The sequence below is a fragment of the Dama dama genome, chromosome X, assembly GCF_033118175.1.
Source record: "Dama dama isolate Ldn47 chromosome X, ASM3311817v1, whole genome shotgun sequence".
Taxonomy (NCBI): domain Eukaryota; kingdom Metazoa; phylum Chordata; class Mammalia; order Artiodactyla; family Cervidae; genus Dama; species Dama dama.
This window is the reverse complement of record NC_083714.1, coordinates 121421369-121444680: the sequence shown is the minus strand read 5'-3', so window position 1 is coordinate 121444680 and position 23312 is coordinate 121421369. Positions and strand designations below refer to the sequence as shown.

At 35.6% G+C, this 23312-nt stretch overlaps 1 protein-coding gene across 1 annotated transcript in view; it reads right to left on the bottom strand.

The window, feature by feature from the left end:
* Nucleotides 1-23312, bottom strand: part of DMD (dystrophin) — a 2165569-nt gene that overhangs the window by 770471 nt on the left and 1371786 nt on the right. The window contains exon 47 of the mRNA XM_061137756.1: nucleotides 11662-11826. Coding sequence (XP_060993739.1) covers nucleotides 11662-11826 — 165 coding nt within the window. The remainder of the gene's footprint in view (nucleotides 1-11661; nucleotides 11827-23312) is intronic.

Below are 23312 nucleotides of genomic sequence, written 5' to 3'. Positions count from 1 at the left end.
ACACTGAATTTGAAACTACAGTGTGTATTTGTCATATAGAAGCATGAAAGAGTGGTTAATAAAAGACTTTATAGCATAAACATATATTACATTAGGATACAGCTCTTTGCATGCTATTTGGGGAAGTGAAATGGAAATATGATTTTAAAAGGAAAGAGGAATGATATGGAACTTCTAATTATTAACAATGTGCTTGTTTTTTTATTTTTTAAAAAGTGGGTAATGGTATATAGCCTATTGCTATGATATTTGGATTCCACAGGATACATTCTAAAGAGTAATGGAACACTTTTTAAATGTCAATATTTATAATATGCCAAGGAAGGAAATGGATGTTAACTTTAAAATGTGCTAGCAGATACTTAGTTTTCCAAACTATTCATATATTTTTTTAATTTTATAAACAGAATGGTCTGAATACCACTGTAATAGAGGTACATTTGGAGTTCTCTTCCTTTCCTTGGCAGGGAGTGTTTGACCTCTTCCCTGCCCTCATAAGGAAGAGAACTGTAAAAGCCACACCTATTTCTTCTTGGCCAACAAATTGTTAGTCCTACTTGAATTCTCTGTTCCAGAAATTCTCAATTCAAGAAATTCTTCTCAAGTTTAGAATCTTCTGCTTCTATAGGCAATCTGGTTTGGTGAATGATGAAACTCTCATGACTACCTGAAAGCTTTCTGGAGTGGCTTTCTAGTGTCAACTTGCTGGTTTCTTTTGAAAGAGGGGGTATTTTGCAAGCTTGATTTTTATTTTTAAGAGCTCTTATCAAAATTCCAGCTACAAAAGGAAGGTCCTATTTTCTGCCTTTTTCTGTTGCCTTAGAAAAACGTATTCCCACCTCAGTGTTACCTTAATCCAATAATGCCCCAGGGAAATTGGCTTGGTTTTCATTTTCAATGAAGAGGAAAGTCAGGTTAAGAAGGGTAAATGAATTAAACAATGGCATGATGCCAGTAAGTGTCTGAGATGGGATTTGAACTTGGGTCTTCTGTTTTTCTTCCCATTATCAAGCTCCTTCAGCTCAGCAATGGATTTTGGAATTGAGTAGAGGGGATGGAAAGGAAGAGGAAGAATTCTGATAGCCCAGAGTTCAAAGAGAAAAGTTGATGCCTAATTTCATTCAAATATGGTACCCACAAACTCTTCAAGGTTTTATCTGAGCCAGAATTATACTCTTCCCCAGAGTCAACCTAAACTCGGGGTTTTTAAAAAATTTCCAGAAAAAATGTCTAGTTGCATGGTGAATGAGAATATTTTGTGTTTTTGTCAAATAAGTTCCACCTACTATTTTTCAAGACATATTCCATAGAAATTCTTTCCTAACTAATAGAAAACACTGAAGCTTTTTACTAAGAAAGAGAATTGGAGGATTGCTAGGCTAAGAGGTCAGTGTCCTCTTTGCTGTTCCTCAGCTTCCCAACATTACCCCTTAAAAAATAAAAAGAATATAAATCACATACGTTATTCAATTTAACCTGAGCTATACAGGTTACCTGTATACCTGAAGTATACATCTATCTAAGGGATTAACTATTTGAAAGTGAATTATCTTACTCCAAACAATGAACTGTGTGTGTGTTAGTGGTTCAGTTGTGTCTCATTCTTTCTGACCCCATGGACTGTAGCCCACCAGGCTCCTCTGTCCATGGGATTCTCCAGGCAAGAGTACTGGAGTGGGTTGCCAGTTCCTTCTCAAGGGGATCTTCCTGACCCAGGATGAACTAGACATTAATCTCTGAAAGGGCTTCCCTGATCGCTCTCCTGCAGTGCAGAAGACCAGAATTCCATCCCTGGGTCAGGAAGATCCCCTGGAGAAGGGAATGGTTACCCACTTCATTACTCTTGCCTGGAGAATTCCACACTCCTGAGTGATTGACTGAAGATCCATTGATGAGTCCATCTCAAAATCCAGTGCTGCAGATGACAATCTTTGGAAGCATGGTAAGGATAGATTTTGATTCTTTAGATTCTGTGTATACTCTTAAGGCTGGGTTAGAGTCCCAGGCTTACTTGTTTGAAAGCTACCATTGGTTTAGAACATGGAAAATTCTCAATGAGATCTCATGTGGTTGAGCTTCAGTTCTCTGGTACTTAGAGTACTCTTTCTCTGTAGAGATCTCATTTGAATTTTCTTTCATTGTTGCCATTACTGTGGTTCTTCCCTTCTCCGGGAAAAATCCTGTCTTCTGATTCTCCTTCTCTGAAGACTACTGCTATGGAGCTGTCTGCTTCTCTCCTTGTTGGCATGATTTTACTAAAGATAATTTGGAATTTTCAATTGACCTCTTTGGGAAACTTAGGATCTCCCTAAATTGGCTCATCTAAGACCTCTCTGTTCCCAACATCTTCACTACTCTGTTCTCCTTCTACTGCTTTCTATCTTCTTTTTGGCTCCCTTGAGCTGTCCATCCCTCTGTCCATTTGTGTCAGGCTTTTCCTTTGCCACTCCATTCTCTCAACTCCCTATAGTCGCTTAAACCATACATTCCCTGCCTCTACAGGGGGCTCACAAGGGACTTAGGAACCCCCAAATTAATCACCTGAAGCTGAAGAGTCTATTTAGAAACAAACTGGATATTTTATATACTCAGGTGGGCTTTGGAGACACTCAGATAACCCCGTGTCATAACTTCAGTCAGTTGCTGAAGTTTTAGTCCACAACCTCCACAAGATTACATATTAGGTCCAAAGAAAATCTTAAAAGTCTCCTCCTGCAATTATTGGTGGGAAGTTTTAGCTCTCCTATTGAGCAGGTAACCTCAATTTATTTTCATAACCTTTGCTAGTCTTCAACAAAATGCTAGTATGTGACAGTTCAAAATTTATCTGCTTTCTAGTTTTCTTTGAAAAATAAAATTTACCAATGACTAAAAACTATATATATATATATATAATGTATATATTATATATATATATATATAATGTCTAGAAACAATAATGTCAAAGATAAACAACTTTGTTGTATGTGTTTTTGTTAAGCAAGAAGGGAATGATGCTGTCCTAAGGTAAAATGACTGTTCCAGAAGGAAGAGGGGAAGTGTAGAACAAAATGTGAATAGACATGGAAAGTCGTAAATGGTTTGTGGAAAAGGAATTTTATGTCATGTGGTCAAAGGTGGCTATGATTGATGGATATATTTTTAAACCTTTTAAAAATTATTTTAGTACCAACAATATACTAATGAAAAACTAGAACTTAATTTCTCTTTATTAAAATGACAAAGTTTTCCTAGATTATTTGTCTGTTCTTAATAAGAGCTTCAGTTCAGTCTCTCAGTCGTGTCCGACTCTTTGTGACCCTACGGACTGCAGCACGCCAGGCCTCCCTGTCCATCAACAACTCCTGGAATTTACTCAAACTCATGTCCATTGAGTCAGTGATGCCATCCAACCATCTCGTCCTCTGTTGTCCCCTTCTCCTCCTGCCTTCAATCTTTCCCAGCATCAGGGTCTTTTCAAACGAGTCAGTTCTTTGCATCAGGTGGCCAAAGTACTGGAGTTTCAGCTTCAGCATCAGTATAATAAGAGCTTATAAAAGGTCTTTCTTTACCTCTTGAGCAATCCACCTAGGCGATAATGATTCTGTGTCTTAGGAGAATAGTTTCTTGTACTTTATGTTGATTTTATCATGTCCGTGATTAGTTGAGAGAATTGAAGTGCCTCATTTTTGAAAGAGCTAAAGTCTCTTACAATCATGTTTATTTTTGAAGTCTTTTACTGTCACTTTGGTTAAATAAGTAGTCAAGCATTGTTTTAGTGTCCTATGATCCTGGTTCTCCGTGTATTCAAAACTTTTCACATTTTTGACAGCCTTTAATATTTTGCCTTCCACAAATCAGATCCTAAATAAAGCGTGATCTTAAGCTGCTTTGAAAATCTCAAAGGATTTATTCTCTAACCTTCTAAAACTAAAGAGATTAAAAATAATTAGGTTTATGTGGTACATTGAGTTGCATGTAGCATATCATCAAATAAGAAGAGATAATTCCTTAGGTTGTATTTGTATGGGTCAAATGTTATTAACATAAATATTTCAGTACTTATATGAACTTCCTAGAAATTTGTTCATGCTCCTTGTCCATGATATATCCTGGTACTGCTCTGCCTAATATTAGATAATGGCAGCATGTTATCGGTCATAATTTCAGTTATTACATTAAAATGGTGTGTACCACAGAAATCACAAAATTTCCTTGTCAAATGAACTTTCATCAGGTCTTTAACCATGATTATTTGAAGTCTTTTGTCATTTACAGATATCTGTTGTTTTATTCTGAGGCTTCCCTGAAAGTGTCTCCTGTCAGTTTCAGGCCAGAATGCTTATCTTCAAGAAAAAGGGACTGTTTCCAAAACTCTTGGGAAGGACTAGGCCAGGTACTCTAGGACACAGACTTCTGATAGCCTTGCTTAAATAACTTGGTGACCCATACCACTGGACTGAGTCAGGAATTCCAGAACTTGAGTGGAGAAGCTAATGGGTTTTAGGAAACTGCTAACCCGAGAGCAAGTAAAACAAGAATCAATTACATAGAACTGAATGAATTGATGAAGGATGATTTGATTAGGGCTTTTTTTTTTTTTGGAAATATTTTTGATGCTTTAATGTTCCATTTTCTTAACATAAAGAATTCCTTTTTTCTTTTTTCCTTAAGCTATCTATAACTCATAGCAATTTAGTAGATTACATTTCTGTGAAAAGAAATGAAACATTTATCTTTTCTCCCTGCCTGATCCCTCCAGAACTCAGAAACTCTTATCAAGTATTCTTACATTCATGGCAATATATTTATTTGCATAGGTTTAATAAGAATCTGTCCTTCTTGTAACAGGACATAATTGAGAAAACTGATTATATAACCAAGACATTGACTGGAATGTCATATTTAAGAATGATGTGCATAGAATCAGATATGACCAGACAGTTTTAGAAAACCACAGTTTATTTTATGGAGACAATACTTACAAAGTCCTCTTAGAAAATCTGGCCTAGTACCTGGCTTACAGAACATCCAGTCTTATAGATGAATGAGGAATGTCACTTCCTGGCAGGCTCAGGAGACCTTAGGATATTTTAAGAACTTCGAAAATAGAAGAATTGACACAAATCTATAGGCATGGCAGGTAAAATCTGATGGTTTTCAAATTCTTGGTTTGGCTTCTTAATCTTATGAACTTTTAAAAAGTCAAATCTGAAATTCCTTATGAAAATATTCAGCAAAACAAACTTTAAAAGGCCTATCTGGTAAATTATTATTTCTGCTCCATCTATGTAATAAAAGAGCCCAGCCTTATTTTGTAAACAAGAATAATCTTACCCTGAGTGTCTTTGATCAAATGGGAGGTTACTAAATGGAAAATGAGTATGTTTCGATAGAAAACTATAGCACACCTTTGTGGGTAATTAGATTCTGGTCCTCGTCAATGTCTTTTAGCTATTTTACTTTTCTTTTGAAAGTATACGATTCTGCTATCTACCTGTAGATTGTACTGGATCCTGCTGTCTGACACATTTTGTCAGTTTTGACCAAATTTTCAATTATTCTCATTTCCTTCAATGTCTGGCCACCACTCTCCAAATTAATGTTTTCAATTTTTCTCCCATTCTCCTGTCTTGACATGACTGAAGACTAAAAGCTGACTGTCCAAATCCCTATTGACAGTCTAGATTGTCTTGGAGCTAAAATTCCCACCCCCCAGGGTCTAAAGAAGCCCTGAGAGCTGAAGCTGAATAACTTGATATATACTTCAAAAGACTCATCCACACAGTAGATTATGTATGGACAATCTTCATGCCTGGAGCTGCTGCTGCATGGGCTACTCAGGAAGTTCACCAGAGCTCCCACATCTTTCGTGCTTTGCCCCAGGAAATAACCATGACTGTGGACAATCTTACTAAAACCTCTCTGATGTCTGTGCCATCACCAAAAACATTCAAACTGCAAACAAGGAAATGCATCAAATGGCCACTGCTATCCTCACTCCATTATCTAAAAATGCTTCTAGCACAACATCTAGGAATTTTCTTAAGTGGCTACCCTCTGGCCTCAGAACTTGGTTTAAAGTCTGCTCTGACAATCTTTCTTCTTCTTACTTGCATGAAAATCTCCCTCATTAAACACTGATTGCTTACACTATCTTGCAAATATTCTCTACATCCAAGTCTCAAAGTCAATTCAACTAGTCTTTCAACAACAGAATACTTCTAAAATGAACGACATGGACTAGTTTTCCTAAGTTGTTCAATCAGAAACCTAGTTTCCTTGAACACAAAAGGAACTGAGAAAGATGGCTGTAACATGCTCTTTTAACTTGACTAAAATTTACAGAAAAAAAAAATTAGGTTTCTTCTTAATCATATGGCTGCATCTCTTTCCTTTGCACATTTACTTTAGAAAACTTTCTATTGTAAATTTCTTTTCTGCCCTTTTGAGGTGTAAATATTTTAGAACTGAGGAGTATCCTTTTTAAGGACCTCGGAGCCATCCTTTTACAACGTTAAACATCCAGAAGGATAGTACTCTAACGCCCATTCTCTGTGGGAGCAGAGTAGTTTACCTTCAAGAAGTGACAACTAGCGAACACTAGCCTAATCAAAAGAACCAGCCTCCCAGTTAATGTCTAGTACTTCTCCCCTAGCTCATCTCAATGTTTAAAATCTTTCTTGCCTTTTCTTTCAACAGCGTTGAGTGCACTCCCTCTCCCCTACTGCAACAGACTTGAATAAAATCTTACTTGCATGTTAAGTTGTCCTATGCAATTTTTCTTTGATAATACTAACAGCAATATGAACACATGCAGGGAATTTTGGTATTCAGATACTTTAACATTCAATCAATGCAGTTGTGTCCTTTGGTATTTTTCAGTGTGAAATTGACCTTATAGACAACCAAGTGTCTTACGTGGTAAGGAAGAGCCAGTACAACACTGTCATGCTTTTTAATGGATCACAGGTGGAAAGTAATTTTTGAAGGGGGGGAACCCTCCCTATAATCAATATGCGCATAATTCAGTCAGTAAGACAACATAAAATTATATGTTCCCCCCACCTCTTATTTTAATAAAAAGTTTGGAAAACAGTAGTTAGGCAGTTTCATGTCAAATAAGTAGTATATCTCCAGGTCATTACTGAAAGCATTCATTAAAGATTAAAAGCATAAGACCCTTTATAGAAATTTTAACTGGTTCCTGGTTATTAGCATTCAATTATCATTTCTGAAATCAAAAATCAACATATTTTGTGTCTAAATCAAGAGTACATTTGAAAATCAAAATTCAAAGGCATGCCTTCTTGTAGGCTGACTGATGGGAAAGGGCTGTGATTATGCCTAATTTTCGCCCTCTACATCACGATCTCATTGATCATGTTTCTCAGCTTGCTAAGGGTTCTGTGAGGTGATTTTCAAGATGAATATTGCTATTTGCAGGATTTCCTGAATAGGAATATTTCGGGAGTAAATTGCACAAACCAAGCGATGTGCAGTCAATTTTCACACCAGCATAAACAATGTATTAGAACAGAGCCCTTAAGGCTTTTTTTATTTGGGTTTCATTACACAGCTAGCTGCATTTCATCAATAAGCATGAAGTGCCAAGCAGGCAAAACTGAGGCTCTCAGAGGATATTGCATATTTTTCTAACAGGTGCTCAGAGTTTGACTAGAGAAAACAAATGACCTAGATGGCAAGGCCTTAGGCTCTTTGTTTCAGAGGTAGCCATAGTCACCATGGCCAGACAAGGAAAATTTGTTTAAATTTAGGAAGTAGAGGGTGCTTGTGCGTCTCTTTCTTTGCATTAACTCATTCCCAAGATATTTTTTAAAGTTCTTTCTTTTTCTGTATTAAAAAATGGGCATGTCCTCAAAGCTATTTACAAACTTTTTGGTTTCCAGCAGTTTGAAGTTAAACGAAGTCCATTTCCCCCCTAATTCTTTAACTGAAAAAAAGTTTAATTTCTTCAATCAGAGGGATACAGCAAGCTGTACAGATTAAAATCACACATCTTTTAACAGAAGAATTCTATGCAATCTTCATAAATCATTTATTAGACAGTGAATATAGATAGAAGCTAGACAAAGAAAAATAAAGAACTAGGTTAGTAAATTATTCACACAGGTCTCTATTTCTTGATTACAAGTTAGGGGTCTGAGAATTATAGGAAGAAGCTTTCAAGTCATCATATATATGATTTTATGATCTTTTCTGCCTTGGATACATCCACAAGCAGAAGAAAATGGCTAAAGGAATATTTTTGAAATCTACACTTCAGAGATGAAAAACTCAGGATATGCACAGAGGGCTTAAGCCAAGCAGTTTTCCTGCCAGGGAAAAAAGCAGCTGCCTTTCCCTTCCATGATTTAGACTGAACCGCAGGAGGGCAAATATCATGACTCTCTGAAACTATACACAGCAGTAGAGTGGTGTCTTGGAGCTTTAATAAAGGAAAGTGATTAACACAGCTGAGAGTAGCTTTCATGCTAAACTGCAGGGGCCCATTTGGCAGGAACCTATGGGCCATGGACAAAGACCCAATGAAAGTTTTTCATCTTTGTGAACCGTTCTGATGTACACACACTGGGATGAAAGCTACTTTGGTTGAGTCAACAATATCCATTTGTATCAGGTGATTTTGCTATCTTTTCTCTTAAACATATTCCATGTAGAGAGCTCGTATTGAATATATTTTTAATCATTTTACTGAAGAAGCACATTTTCACCACAGATTATATTTAAAAGTGAAGGAATGTGCTTTTATCTCTGAGTTCCAAAAAGCTATTTCTGGTCAGGAACAAAGAGTTGATGGCTTTTCCTCTTGTCACACTAAATCAAGAGATATTTAAGGACAACTTGATCCAAGATAATTGAGAATCTGGCTGAGGTTATTATTTAACTGTTCTTCTTTGTTGAGATTATTTATTGAGTAATGAAAAATCAGTATTGATGAGATATAGTTGAACTGGAGAATGGGTGCTAGTGAAATACCTCTGAGGACACCAGGTGCTAGCTAGGTGGAAGAGTTGAAAGGAGGCCAGAACTGATGACTTACAATGTGATGTGCTAATAAAAAAAAAAAGTGATGTGCTTTGCACTCATCCAGTCTTATCCCTTTGACCACACATGACCCAAATTCAGGGTGACGGATTCATCAGAAGCCACACCCTGGTGTCAAGACCTCCACTGTGTCATCATTATACTGGCTGTGCTGTTACTTGTCCTGTATACCTTCTTAAATCTACCTAAATTTGTTCTGGATCAAGCCTATTGTGACTTGAATATAACTGTCAAACTGAACCCAAGACCATGCCACCGGTTGAGCACCCTGGGTTTTGCATGGGTGAAATGATATCTACTTGTGACTTATACAAGACCATCTGCGCCTGGGGGTAGCTATCAGAATGTCAGGAAAAAGTAAGGTAAAAGTAATGCAGTGCACTTTGCAAATATTGGGTTGACCCAAAGGTTTGTTTGGGTTTTGGCCAACCCAATATAACTCAATTTAGTTGTGGCAAACCTTTCTATATCTCTCTCCTTTCCTCATTCTTAGATGTTCCATCCTTCCTAAATGTTCATCATATCTCTCTAAAAGATCCTCACACTTGCTTTTATCCTTATCTCCTACCAAAAGACCAACTGGATGGAGATAAAAAAACATTAGGTTATTATATCCTGGAAAGTAAATACACTGAATAATTTGAGTCAATGAAGTAATTGACTCAAGATATTATTTAACTTATTTAGTCTGAAAATGCCCATCATTACATTAATTTATGGATTGTGCTTTGAAGTGAATTGGTTTATGTGATTGGGTACTTAATGTTGTTGGCCCATAGGAGATGCAAAAATAGGGAATTATATTTGGGACAAATCCTTGAAATGGGCTCTTGGGAAGGGAGAAAAGAAAGAATAATCAGTGTGCACAGGGACATGGAAAAGAGGAGACAGTGTGTTTGTCTGGATCCCTAAGTTTTCTTATACCATCTCATTACCATTCTGGGTACCTCATTAGTATTTTCATTCACTGATTTTAAAATGCTAACAAGTTACCACCATGCACTGAGCCCTGGGATAGGGGTGTTCAAAAATGAATGGGACAAGGGAGATAAGTAAGTAGACACCCTTTGCATTCAAAGAAGAGTGTAATGAGATACTCAGGTCTCTCAAATTTAAGTGCCAATCAATGTACAAAGGCTGTAAGAGATAGATACAGAGGATTATAAGCAATTCTAAAAGAGTTTTTCACTCTACTAGGAGTAAGTACGAAGGCATTCAAGAAAACAGGCATGGCATGAAACCACATACATAGAATGCTATTATATAATTTGTTGTGTCTTGAATACAAGAGGATGTAGTTGGCAGAAGAGGATAGAAAGGTAAACTGGAATAAGTCTGAGAGGGTTTTATAATGTCTACTAAGGGGCTGATACTTATTCTGTAGGCACTTTGTCTTCAAAATGACTTCAGTTTTAGATAAGGGGTCTACAGACATATATTAAGTACAATTAAAGTAGGGATGGAAAGTAGATTATAATAATAAACATGATGAAGACATTCTAGTGATATGAGTTTAAGGAAACGTTATTGCTAGTAAATGCCAGAAGAAAAAAACTAAAAATGCTAGTCAAGTAATAATAACAATATTATTATAATTAATATTATATATATATATATATATATATATATATATATATGTATAGTATGCTTTCATCAGCTGAAAAGACTCTTGAGAGTCCCTTGGACAGCAAGGAGATCCAACCAGTCCATCCTAAAGGAGATCAGTCCTGGGTGTTCATTGGAAGGACTGATGCTGAAGCTGAAACTCCAATACTTTGGCCACCTGATGCGAAGAGCTGACTCACTGGAAAAGACCCTGATGCTGGGAAAGATTGAGGGCAGGAGGAGAAGGGGACAACAGAGGATGAGATGGTTGGATGGCATCACCGACTCAATAGACATGAGTTTCAGCAAACTCTGGGAGATACTGAAGGACAGGGAAGCCTGGAGTGCTGCAGTCCATGGGGTCACAAGGAGTCGGACACAACTGAGCAACTGAACAGCAACAACAACATTATAAAAATGAGAAATGGAATATTTCCTGCCATATCAGTAAACAAGCTTGTCACAGTCACCGGCAATTACTGTCCTCCAAAGTGAGCAAGTGAGCTCTTACTACATTCAAGAAGGAAAAGAATACCTGTCATCTAGTAGCCACTCCCTATGGTGAGTCCTGAGGAAATTCAGGATATGAAAATACAGGATATTGGCCCCAGAGAGCTGAGGCACTTAGCAAAGGAATGATTTCAATGTGCCCAAACTCTTGCATCTTCCCGTACATAGAAAAGTGCTAAATTTCTTAACTTGAAATATCCGGTTTTCCTTTTTTTGACAATAATCTTTTGATGTGCAGACTACCTGCCCTTTGTTGCAAAACTTCTATATAATCTGGCTCTTTCCTTTACCTCCTTAGAGCAGTTCTCTCAGGGTTACTCGAGATACTGCCTCCTGGGCTTAAGTCCCCAAAATTTCCACTGAATAAGCATAACTCTCAATTTTTAGGTTATGAACATACTTTTAAGTTAACAACAATGATGATGATAACAAATGAGAGCTTTACTTCAGCGATATTCCCACTCTTGAAAAATAATGTTTAGTGCAAGAAGTCCTTACCTTAATGTCAAATGGTCCTGTTTGATTTGGTTGGTTGTAAATTTCCAACTGACTCCTAATAGGAGACAGCCACAGAAGCAGATGATTTAATTGCTCTTCAAACTGTCCAAGGTCTTTTATGTGAGCCTCAATTTCTCCTTGTTTCTCAGGTAAAATCCTAGAAACCTACAAGGAAATAAAAAAATAAAACTATTGTTATGAAATATTATAGAAATTTACTGAATTTGGTATTTTAACAGCATAATATTGATGACTTACATGTGTTATATGTTAGGATTTAATTCGTGTATGACAAATCATTGATCAATAATTTTTCCAAAAATTCTATGCTTTGAAGGCAACAAACCTTTCTTTTTTAAATTCAAAACACGCAGCCACACAAACACACACCCAACTCTGACTAATGAAAGTAAAATAGTGTATTCTTCATTTTCCCACTCATTCACTAACGTAATGGTATCTTGTATATTATATGCCAGATACTCTGTCTTTATACTTGCTTCTAATGTTCTTTTAGGGTCAGGAAAATTGTACAAGGAAATTCTTCCATCTACAAAGAAAACTGGTGATGTAAGTGTTATTGTGAACTGTAGTTTGCAAGCTCTAATATAACCAAGTAAAACAGAATCAGACGAGTAGAAATAAAAATTAAAAAAACATTTGAATTAAATTATAATGGAATGATTATCAGTATTTTTTATTAAGTGCCAAAAAACATGTTTAGAAGTTTCTCATTTAATATCTTCTTTAATGTGCCTAACAAATTTGTCACATCAATACTATTATCTCAACTTTATAACATTCTATAATTTTGTCCTGGATTGAAAAATTTAAATAACTTGGGAAGGATTGTGGTATGCTGTTCAACATTGTAAGGTCTAGAGTTAGGCTGCTTGGTTTCATCATGGTTCTGTCCTTTTCATATATTTTGGTCAGGTTTTAACTCCCAAAGCCTCCTCTACAGAATGGGGGCATCTGTATGTCTTCTTTGGAGAAATGTCTGTTTAGTTCTTTGGCCCATTTTTTGATTGGGTCATTTATTTTTCGGGAATTGAGCTGCAGGAGTTGCTTGTATATTTTTGAGATTCATCCTTTGTCTGTTGCTTCGTTTGCTATTATTTTCTCCCAATCTGAGGGCTGTCTTTTCACCTTGCTTATAGTTTCCTTTGTTGTGCAAAAACTTTTAAGTTTCATTAGGTCCCATTTGTTTATTTTTGCTTTTATTTCCAATGTTCTGGGAGGTGGGTCATAGAGGATCCTGCTGTGATTTATGTCAGAGAGTGTTTTGCCTATGTTCTCCTCTAGGAGTTTTATAGTTTCTGGTCTTACATTTAGATCTTTAATCCATTTTGAGTTTATTTTTGTGTATGGTGTTAGAAAGTGTTCTAGTTTCATTCTTTTACAAGTGGTTGACCAGTTTTCCCAGCATCACTTGTTCAAGAGTTTGTCTTTTTTTCCATTGTATATTCTTGCCTCCTTTGTCAAAGATAAGGTGTCCATAGGTTTGTGGATTTATCTCTGGGCTTTCTATTCTGTTCCATTGATCTATATTTCTGTCTTTGTGCCAGTACCATACTGTCTTGATGACTGTGGCTTTGTAGTATAGTCTGAAGTCAGGCAGGTTGATTCCTCCAGTTCCATTCTTCTTTCTCAAGATTACTTTGGCTATTCGAGGTTTTTTGTATTTCCATACAAATTGTGAAATTATTTGTTCTAGTTCTGTGAAAAATACCGTTGGTAGCTTGATAGGGATTGCATTGAATCTATAGATTGCTTTGGGTAGAATAGCCATTTTGACAATATTGATTCTTCCAATCCATGAGCACGGTATGTTTCTCCATCTGTTTGTGTCCTCTTTGATTTCTTTCATCAGTGTTTTATAGTTTTCTATGTATAGGTCTTTTGTTTCTTTAGGTAGATATACTCCTAAGTATTTTATTCTTTTTGTTGCAATGGTGAATGGTATTGTTTCCTTAATTTCTCTTTCTGTTTTCTCATTGTTAGTGTATAGGAATGCAAGGAATTTCTGTGTGTTAATTTTATATCCTGCAACTTTATTATATTCATTGATTAGCTCTAGTAATTTTCTGGTAGAGTCTCTAGGGTTTTCTATGTAGAGGATCATGTCATCTGCAAATAGCGAGAGTTTCACTTCTTCTTTTCCTATCTGGATTCCTTTTACTTCTTTTTCTGCTCTGATTGCTGTGGCCAAAACTTCCAAAACTATGTTGAATAGTAGTGGTGAGAGTGGGCACCCTTGTCTTGTTCCTGATTTTAGGGGAAATTTAGCTTTCAATTTTTCACCATTGAGGGTAATGCTTGCTGTGGGTTTGTCATATATAGCTTTTATTATGTTGAGGTATGTTCCTTCTATTCCTGCTTTCTGGAGAGTTTTAATCATAAATGGATGTTGAATTTTGTCAAAGGCTTTCTCAGCATCTATTGAGATAATCATATGGTTTTTGTCTTTCAATTTGTTAATGTGGTGTATTACATTGATTGATTTGCAGATATTAAAGAATCCTTGCATTCCTGGGATAAAGAATGGGGGCAATGGTAGAACCCATTTCATAGGGTCACAGTAAGGATTAAATAAAGTAACCCATGCAAATAGTCTAGAGCAAACAGAGATGCAGACATAGAGAATGGACTTTTGAACCTGGAGGGGAAGGAGAGGGTGGGGTGAATTGAGAGAGTGTATACATATATACACTACCGTATGTAAAATAGAGAGCTAGTGGGAAGCTACTGTCTAACACAGGGAGCTCAGCTCAATGCTCTACAATGACTTAGTGGGGTGGGATGGGGTTGGGGTGGGAGGGAGGGGATATATGTATACTTACACATATATTCACACTGTTGTATAGGAGAAACAAACACAACATTGTAAAGCAATTATCCTCCAACTAAAAATAACAGAGAAAAATAGAGCAATATTCTGCATGACAGTAAGTGATAATAAAATCATTAGTGGTTATTGCCCAAGCTCAAGAGTAAGCAGAGAGCAAGGAAAAGCAAGAGTAAAGCCTTTTTCTTCAGATTTTTAAGGGCTAAAACAGGTACACAGGAATAAAGAGTGTGAACTTGCAAGAGCAACTCTTTATGGTATTATTAATAATACTCTTCTAATAATATAACATTACATTATAATACTTAATCAACTTATATGCAGAGTACCTCATGCGGAATGTCAGGCTGGATGAAGCACAAGCTGGAATCAAGATTGCCAGGAGAAATATCAATAACAGATATGCAGATAACACCACCCTTATGGCAGAAAGCAAAGAGGAACTAAAGGGACTCTTGATGAAAGTGAAAGAGGACAGTGAAAAAGCTGGCTTAAAACTCAACATTCAAAAAATGAAGATCATGGCATTGGTCCCACCACTTCATGGCAAGCAGATGGGGACACAATGGAAACAGTGAGAGACTTTATTTTGGGGGGCTCCAAAATCACTGCAGATGGTGACTGCAGCCGTGAAATTAAAAGGCACTTGCTTCTTGGAAGAAAAGCTATGACAAGCCTAGATAGCATATTAAAAAGCAGAGACATTACTTTGCCAACAAAGTTCCATCTAGTCAAAGCTATGGTTTTTCCAGTAGTCATGTATGGATGTGAGAGTTTGACCATAAAGAAGTCTGAGCAGCGAAGAATTGATGCTTTTGAACTGTGGTGTTAGAGAAGACTCTTGAGAAACCCTTGGACTGCAAGGAGATCCAACTAGTCAATCCTAAAGGAAATCAACCCTGAATATTCATTGGAAGGAATGATGCTGAAGCTGAAGTTACAATACTTTAACCACCTGATGCGAAAAGCTGAAATGTATTATGACTACATTTGTATATATTGTGCAAAATGCACACAAATGCATGAGTAATAGGCTAACATCTATCCTGGGCTGATGTAGGACAGCCTGGGACTGACCTTGGACTTCCACAACAATGTTTCCTTGGGACATGAACTTTACGATGAACAGGAAATCCTGTATCTGGCTTGTTTCTTATATGGAACTATGCCTGGATTGGAGGAGCTGGGAGTTGAAATATGGCCCATGGGCCTATATGACTAAAATGGAGTAAAATACAGCAGGGAAATAGAGGATGTGGCTTCCATCTAAAGTTACCTGCAAATAAATGAAATAAAGTACCAAAAAGTACATTTCTAATACAATCATCTGATACTAAAATGAATTGCTACTGCTGTTGCTTAGTCACTCAATTCTATCTGACTCTTCTGAGACCCTTTGGACTGTAGCCTGCCATGCTCCTCTGTCCAGGGGATTTTCCACGCAGGAATACTGCAGTAGGTTGCCATTTCCTTCTCCTGGTGATCTTCCTGACCCAGGGATTGAACCTGCGTTTCAGTAAAGTGGATTAATAAGGTTCATAACATTTCTCTTTCTGTAAATATTTGAAATAAAATTGGTTGGGTTTTTTTAATCTGAAGAAAAGTGAAAAAATAAATTAAGTGACCTGCATAAACTCTGGTTTTCATCCCTGGCAGTTTTTCCCTGTGTGGATGAGTCAAAAGAAGCAACATGTGTGGGTAGCATGGAATGTCTGGCCGTGCATAATGAATCATGAGGCTGTATCAGCTTTGTCTGACTTGTATCCTGCTATAAAACCAAGTAAATGTAGTATTAGATCAAAGCTTATGTGGATTTCATGAGGACGTCTATGGTGCTGAACTATATTTATACATGTATGTGAATGTGAGTGTGTGACAGCTGATATCACAAATATAGTACCATGCATATATCATCTAATAATACCCTCAACTTATCTTTTCCAGCATCTCTAAGGAGGAAACTAAACAGCTTATTTTTATTGGATCATTTTCTACTCACAGGTAAATGTAAAAAGCATTTTATTGCTTCAATGCACAGCATTTAAGAGTCACTAGATTCTGACGCTACTGGAGATAAAAGCCATAATACATTCCTGAAATCTCTAAAATCGAGTGTGAACTCACTTTTATATCTGATTAAAAAATAGTTCATGCTTCATTTATGCTTTATAGTTATGTGCAGAAATCTGGGTAACCTTTAGCTAAGATAGTTGGTCTCCTTCTCATACTCCCAACTCATTCCTTCCTGATGATAGAGATAGAACCATCCCTGACAGAAAACAGTGTGATGGGTGAGATCTGACTAATATCTGGAATAATTAAAGGATTGCTTACAATGAGATTATGGGGCACAAGGAGTTTTCAGCTTAGTTATGGAACCTATACTGGACATATCCTCACAAACCTATGCTTCCCACTATCATAGTATTTACCTTATACTACTTCATTTGTTATTTACATTTAATTTAATAACTAGATTCCTACACATGATAGATCTTCAATAAATATCAGTTGAATGCAAGAAAAACAATTTCCAGACTCAGGATTAATTTCTTTTTTTCTTAATATAAGAAGCAAAACGTGTCCAGAGTAGTCAACAACATAAAAACATGTAATTTTATCCTCAAGTTAATCTTAAATTAACTTTAATCCTCAAGTCATCTTTAATTAAAAATCAAAAATATTAGTAAATTGGACAATATAAAAATCAGAAATGTATGCATGGTGAAGAAATCTAAAAGCAAAGTAAAAGGAAAAATGACAAATTATGAAACAAAAATTTGTGACAGACATCTCAGATAATGTATTAATTTCCTAACCCATAAAGAGAGCTTCTGCAAATTAGTAAGAAGAAAGCCAACAACCAAAAAGAACACAGGACAAAAGTTAAGGGCACTTTGCGGAAAAGAAATAAAAAAAAGAAAACACAAATGGATTTTAAACATGCAAAAAAAAGTTACTCTTTTGTCACAATTAGAGATCTGAAACTTCCACATACTGTACTGACAACATAAACCCAAGTCTAAAACACACTAAGCTGCCAAGGCTGTGGGAAATTCAGACTCTTACACACGGGATGTACATAGTGGTATACCTCCTGCGGAAGGCAATTTTGGCAATATTTACCATAGGCATATAACCTTTGACCCAGAACTTTTACTTCTAGGAATTCATCTCGTAAGTATATTTCTGGAGTTAAAAATTAATGTTTGGGGATGGTAAAGGGGATAGGGGATTTTTCACCATATTTTTTGAAAACTAAAAATGTTTTACCTTTGCAAAGGAATAAGTTAATTTAGAAAGGAAAGCTATGAGCTTTTGTTGCTACGAAAAAGAGTGTTGAGAAATTATACTTTATATATTTTAGTAGAAAATCATTATTAATAGGATATAACATATCTAGTGTGGAGTAGGAAATGGCAGCCCACTCCAGTATTCTTGCCTGGAGAATTCCATGGACAGAGAAGCCTGGCAGGCTACATACAGTCCATGCTGTCACAAAAAGTCAGACATGACTGCATGCATGTGTGTGCGTGCGCACACACACACATACACACACACACACCCCATATCTAAAGCTATCAGTCAAAAATCTGATTATTTTCCTAGGGCAGTATCCCTAAGTTAATCATAGGGTGGAATTTGAGGCCTTCTAGCATATAATTATTGTGCTCCCTCTCTGCCCTTCAAGATGGTCTTTAGGAACTAATGGCTTCTTCTATACAGTTCCTGGAAAAAGGTAACAGATGTGAATAATTTATGATGCAAACTAAAAGTTCTGTTTTGTGTCATTTCTGTGCTTTAAACTAATTTACTGTTATATTTACTACTTCATATTCTTATCAAAATAGGGACAGAAACAGTTTACTACCAAAATATGTCATTTTTCCTAGTAATCTTTTTAAGTATTAAAAAACCATTCTCTTTATATAACACGAGCTCTGTGGTGAAAGAAAACAATTAAAGACATTCAGTTCCTTTATGTCTTAATTTAGTATCTAACCAAAACTTGACCTAATTTCACACAAGATTAGGCTTCCTTTTCAGTTTTTGAATATTAATATCAAATGTGTAGAAGTGTTAATATTAAGATAGATTGAGGTGCCTATTTTACAAATAAACAGATACAAAATGCTGACTTTGTATCTTAGATCACAAATATTCTAGAGAAATTAAAGTGTTAAGTGTAAAAAACATTAATAATGATAGACTAAACTGCTGGTGTGGAGAAGCCCTTTAGAAATGACAGGAACGTGAATAAACTATTAAATATAATATTTGCATTGTTCACCTAGAAATTAAGGCCAATTAGCAGAATTAAAAACAATAACAACTGGGAATATTTGTGTTATCTACCAGCCAAATGGTAATATTATTTCATGTAAAAAGATCCTTCAAAGGGTGAAGAGAGATGAATAATCTACTGGAAAAGTGAATAAAGAATATAAATAGGAATTTGACAAAAAATGCAAAGTCAATAAACAAGAGAGAAGTCCAACCACTAAGTAGTCACTGAAATGCAAATTAAAATAGCAATGATATACCACTATTTGCCTATGATACTGCTTTTTAAAAAGGCATTTGTCAAAATTCTGGAAAGTAAGTGCTCTTATGATGAATTTAAGAGCATTAATTCTTACTTTTGTAGGGAGTAATTTTTTTTTTGTAGGGAGTAATTTTATAACTCATACCAAAAAGCAAGACTTCTACCCTAAAAACTATAAACATTACTCAGATATTAAGGAAAATTTGAGCAAAGAGAGGAATATGCTTTGTTGAAGTTTCCAATACTGTAAATATATTCAAATAATGTGTAAATTTAATTCAATCCTAATCAAAATTACAGTAGCTAGTTTTTAATAAAAATTGATATCACAATTCTAAGATATACACGGAATTGCAAAGGGTCAAAAATGTCTAAGACAATTTTGAAAAATAAAAAGTTTAAGAATGTTTATAAGCAGATATCAATATTTATTTTAGTTAATTATGTGTGATATGGCTGAGAGAACAAATAGACTACATACATTTATTTAATTTATGACAATGGTGCCCACTTTAGTTTAGTGGATTGTGGATCATCTTTTGAATAAATGGTTCCAGATTAATTGGATAGAATCTTGACTCTTACTCTACACCACATACAAAAAAATCAATTCTTGATTGCTAGAGACCTCAATGTAAAAGAAAACACAGGAAAATATCTTGATGATTTTACATGAAGCAATTATTTTTTAAATAAGACATAAAAAGCAGTACCCCTGGTGGGTCAGCGATAAAGAATCAGACTGCAATGCAGGAGCTGAAGGAGCTGCCAGTTCAATCCCTGGGTCAGGAAGACCCCTGGAGGAGGACATAGCAACCCACTCCAGTATTATTGCCTGGAGAATTCCATGGACATAGGAGCCTGGCAGGTTCATGGGGTCGAACAGTCGGACACGACTGAAGTGACTTAGCATGTGCACATGCATAAAGGAAAAGATTGTAGGAGGAAAAAAAAAAACAAGGTTTAAGTTGGAAGAAGATATTCAAGATGCTATCTGACAAAGAATTTGTATTAAAAAACTCTGACATCTATAAGAAAAAGACAGGTAACTATTATTTTGTTCCCAATGGGCAAAAGATTTGCACAGGAACTTGACATTTGTGGATACAAAAGTAGCTGTAATTATCAGATGCTCACAAACTAAAACACAGTGAGGTACCAGTTCACATCCGCCAGAATGGCTAGAAGGAAAAGGAATGAAACGGCATCCTCTTAATGAGGATGTAGAACAACTAGAACTCATACACTGCTCGTGAGAGTGAATTACTACAACCATGTTGGACAACTGTTTGGTGCTATTTCCAAAGCCAAACACACACATATCTTATGCTCCAGTCATTCTATTTCAAGTATATAAAAAAGAAATGTGTATACATATGCAGTAAACGACATGAATCTCATAACAGCATTATTTATAATAGCGTCATACTAGATACAACCCAACTGTCTACCAACGGTAGAATAGATAAACTGTGATATATTCACACAATAGGATACTATAAAGAGAATAAGATAACAGAGTATGGTACATGAAATAGTACAGAAGAATCTCACAAAAATAATGATGAACAGAATTCAAACATAAGAGCGTACACTGTATGATTCCATTTATATTAATTTCAAAGACAGGCAAAACTAATAGAGGTGTCCTAAGTTAGCAGAGTGCTTATCCTTGGGTGAAGGGGGTAGCTGGAAAAGGGTTAATAATTGGGAAGAAACATGAAGGAGACTCTTAGGGTAATGTTCGAATCCTTGATCTGGGTGGGTACTAGTTTTCATAGGTATGAAAACTCAAAAAAACCTATCAACTTCTATTGTTATTATCTGTGTACTTATTCTCTATGTGTTCATTTCTTGTCCTTCAATTTAAAAGATTCAATGAAAATATTTGTTAAAGCCTGAAAAGTATTCATTCCTTCTAATTAACCCATGAGGAAATTAAAGCTCAAAACTATAAATAATACTCCTAAGTTTACTAGTAAGTGGAAAAACTCAGCCACAAGCATTTAGGCTCTTCCAACTCCAAATTCTACTTTTCTTTTCCCTTCTAAAACATATGTTCTACTATCTTTTCAATCTAACATATTATTTCATAAATGGAGTCTTAAAATGAAAAGTTTTCACTTCTGCTAGAATAATCTATACCCTTAATTCTCATTATCACTAATGAGATATACACTTAGATGTCAACTTTATTATGAAATAAAGGAAATGTATTTCAACATATTTCAAATATAAATGTATTTTCAAAACCAAAAGAGCTACTATTTGATATTTGGTAATTCATGACTCTATTATATGAGACTACAAGAAAAACTAGATTGCTTATTGAATAAATTGTTGGATTATGATTAATATGAAGTCATGGTTAAATGATCTTCATATAACTGCAATAAGTAACTTCTGTATTTTGGTAGATTTGTCATTCATTTTTAAATGTTCTTTTACTTTTGATGTAAAAGTTATCATTTGTATTTAACGCCATAAAGATACCAACTTCAATGTGTAACAATATAAAACTTTCTAACATAATAAATCAAATAAGCAAAAGAAAAATCAAAACCCAAATCAATTCATCTTATATAATTTTACAGACACTCTTTAAAAAACCATTGTCATAGATCAATAGGAAAAAGATCAACTTAAAAGAAAAAACTGAACAAGCATCAGAAACAGACAATTTATGAAAGAAGAACTATAACTGACCTATAAGTCTATTAAACCATTTAACTTCACTAGGAACTACAGAAGTGAAATTCAAAGTTAGGTTCAAATCAACTGCACTATTGATTTGGCATAAAAATAAATGAAAAAAAATGTTATCTTGTAATACTAAATGGTGGTATCATATAATAACAATAGTTCGGGGAACTGGGTCTCCTCATACATTGCTGGTAAGCAAGTATATCCGAACATCTCTGAGGGTTGGGGCTGGGAGTGAATGGGGTAGAGCTTTTGCAGTACATATCTAAATATAAACATATTCTTACACTTAGACCAGAAATTCTATTTCTGATAATTTATCTTAAGGTGACAACGATGTGTACATAAACTATAGGAACACAGCCTCATAGAGATGTAAGGCATTTGAAATAGCTTACATGCTCACCAATAGCTATGGGTTAAAAATTATGAAACATCCATTCAGTGAAATACTCTGCAGTCATTTAAAAAGTAACATTGATGAGTATTTAGTGACATGGGGAAATGTACACTGTACCAAAAGTTTAACAGCTACAGTTTCTGGTAACAGATTATTTTTTCTGAGTTGCATTATGAATTTTTCTGCAATGAGTATGTACTGCTTTTTAATAACAAAATGACTATTTTACATAGATACACAGGTATACTTCTTCTATAGAAACAGAAAATTGGCGTGGTCCTTATAATGTGTCCAGTGTTATTCCAGGTGTTATTGATAAATCAACAACATTTAGTAATAACAGTTCTATGATGTAGATACTAGTATACTATTGTCCCCATTTTACACATGAAAAACTGACTCAGGGAGGCTGAGTGACTTGCTTAAGGTCACACAGCCAAAAAGTAGTAACTCAACCAGGATCTGAACCCAATATGATGTTTAGAAGCATATGCTCTTAACCAGTGTACTATTATATTTTATCTCCCTTTATATGACTTTGACAAAACACACTGATATGAGTATAAAAGCAAGTCCACTTTATTTCATAGCATTCCCTGAAATAAATTCCTTTAGTTACTGATTGGATCTTAGTATAATTTCTACATAACTTTGAAAATATGCGGGATAATAAAGTCCTATTCAGTCAGTTCAGTTCAGTTCAGTCACTCAGTTGTGTCTGACTCTTTGCGACCCCATGAATCGCAGCACGTCAGGCCTCCCTGTCCATCACAAACTCCCGGAGTCCACTCAAACCCATGTCCATCGAGTTGGTGATGCCATCCAGCCATCTCATCCTCTGTCGCCCCCTTCTCCTCCTGCCCCCAATCCTTCCCAGCATCAGGGTCTTTTCCAATGAGTCAACTCCAAATCCAACTACCAAATTCAGTTTCCAAAATTCCACTCGTTTTACTTTCTTGCTTAAATCATATGACTGATTTGAAATTTTCTCTAAATTTTTTAGTCTGCCTTTTGAAGAAACAGCTTTAAACAATTTGACCTTCTCTACTATTCTTCACATCTTTCTAATTACAAAACTCCATTTTGGTGAAAATGGTGACTTCATTGTTCTTGTTCTGCCCCTTGACTTTTCTTCCTTCTGTTCCTCTGTCACC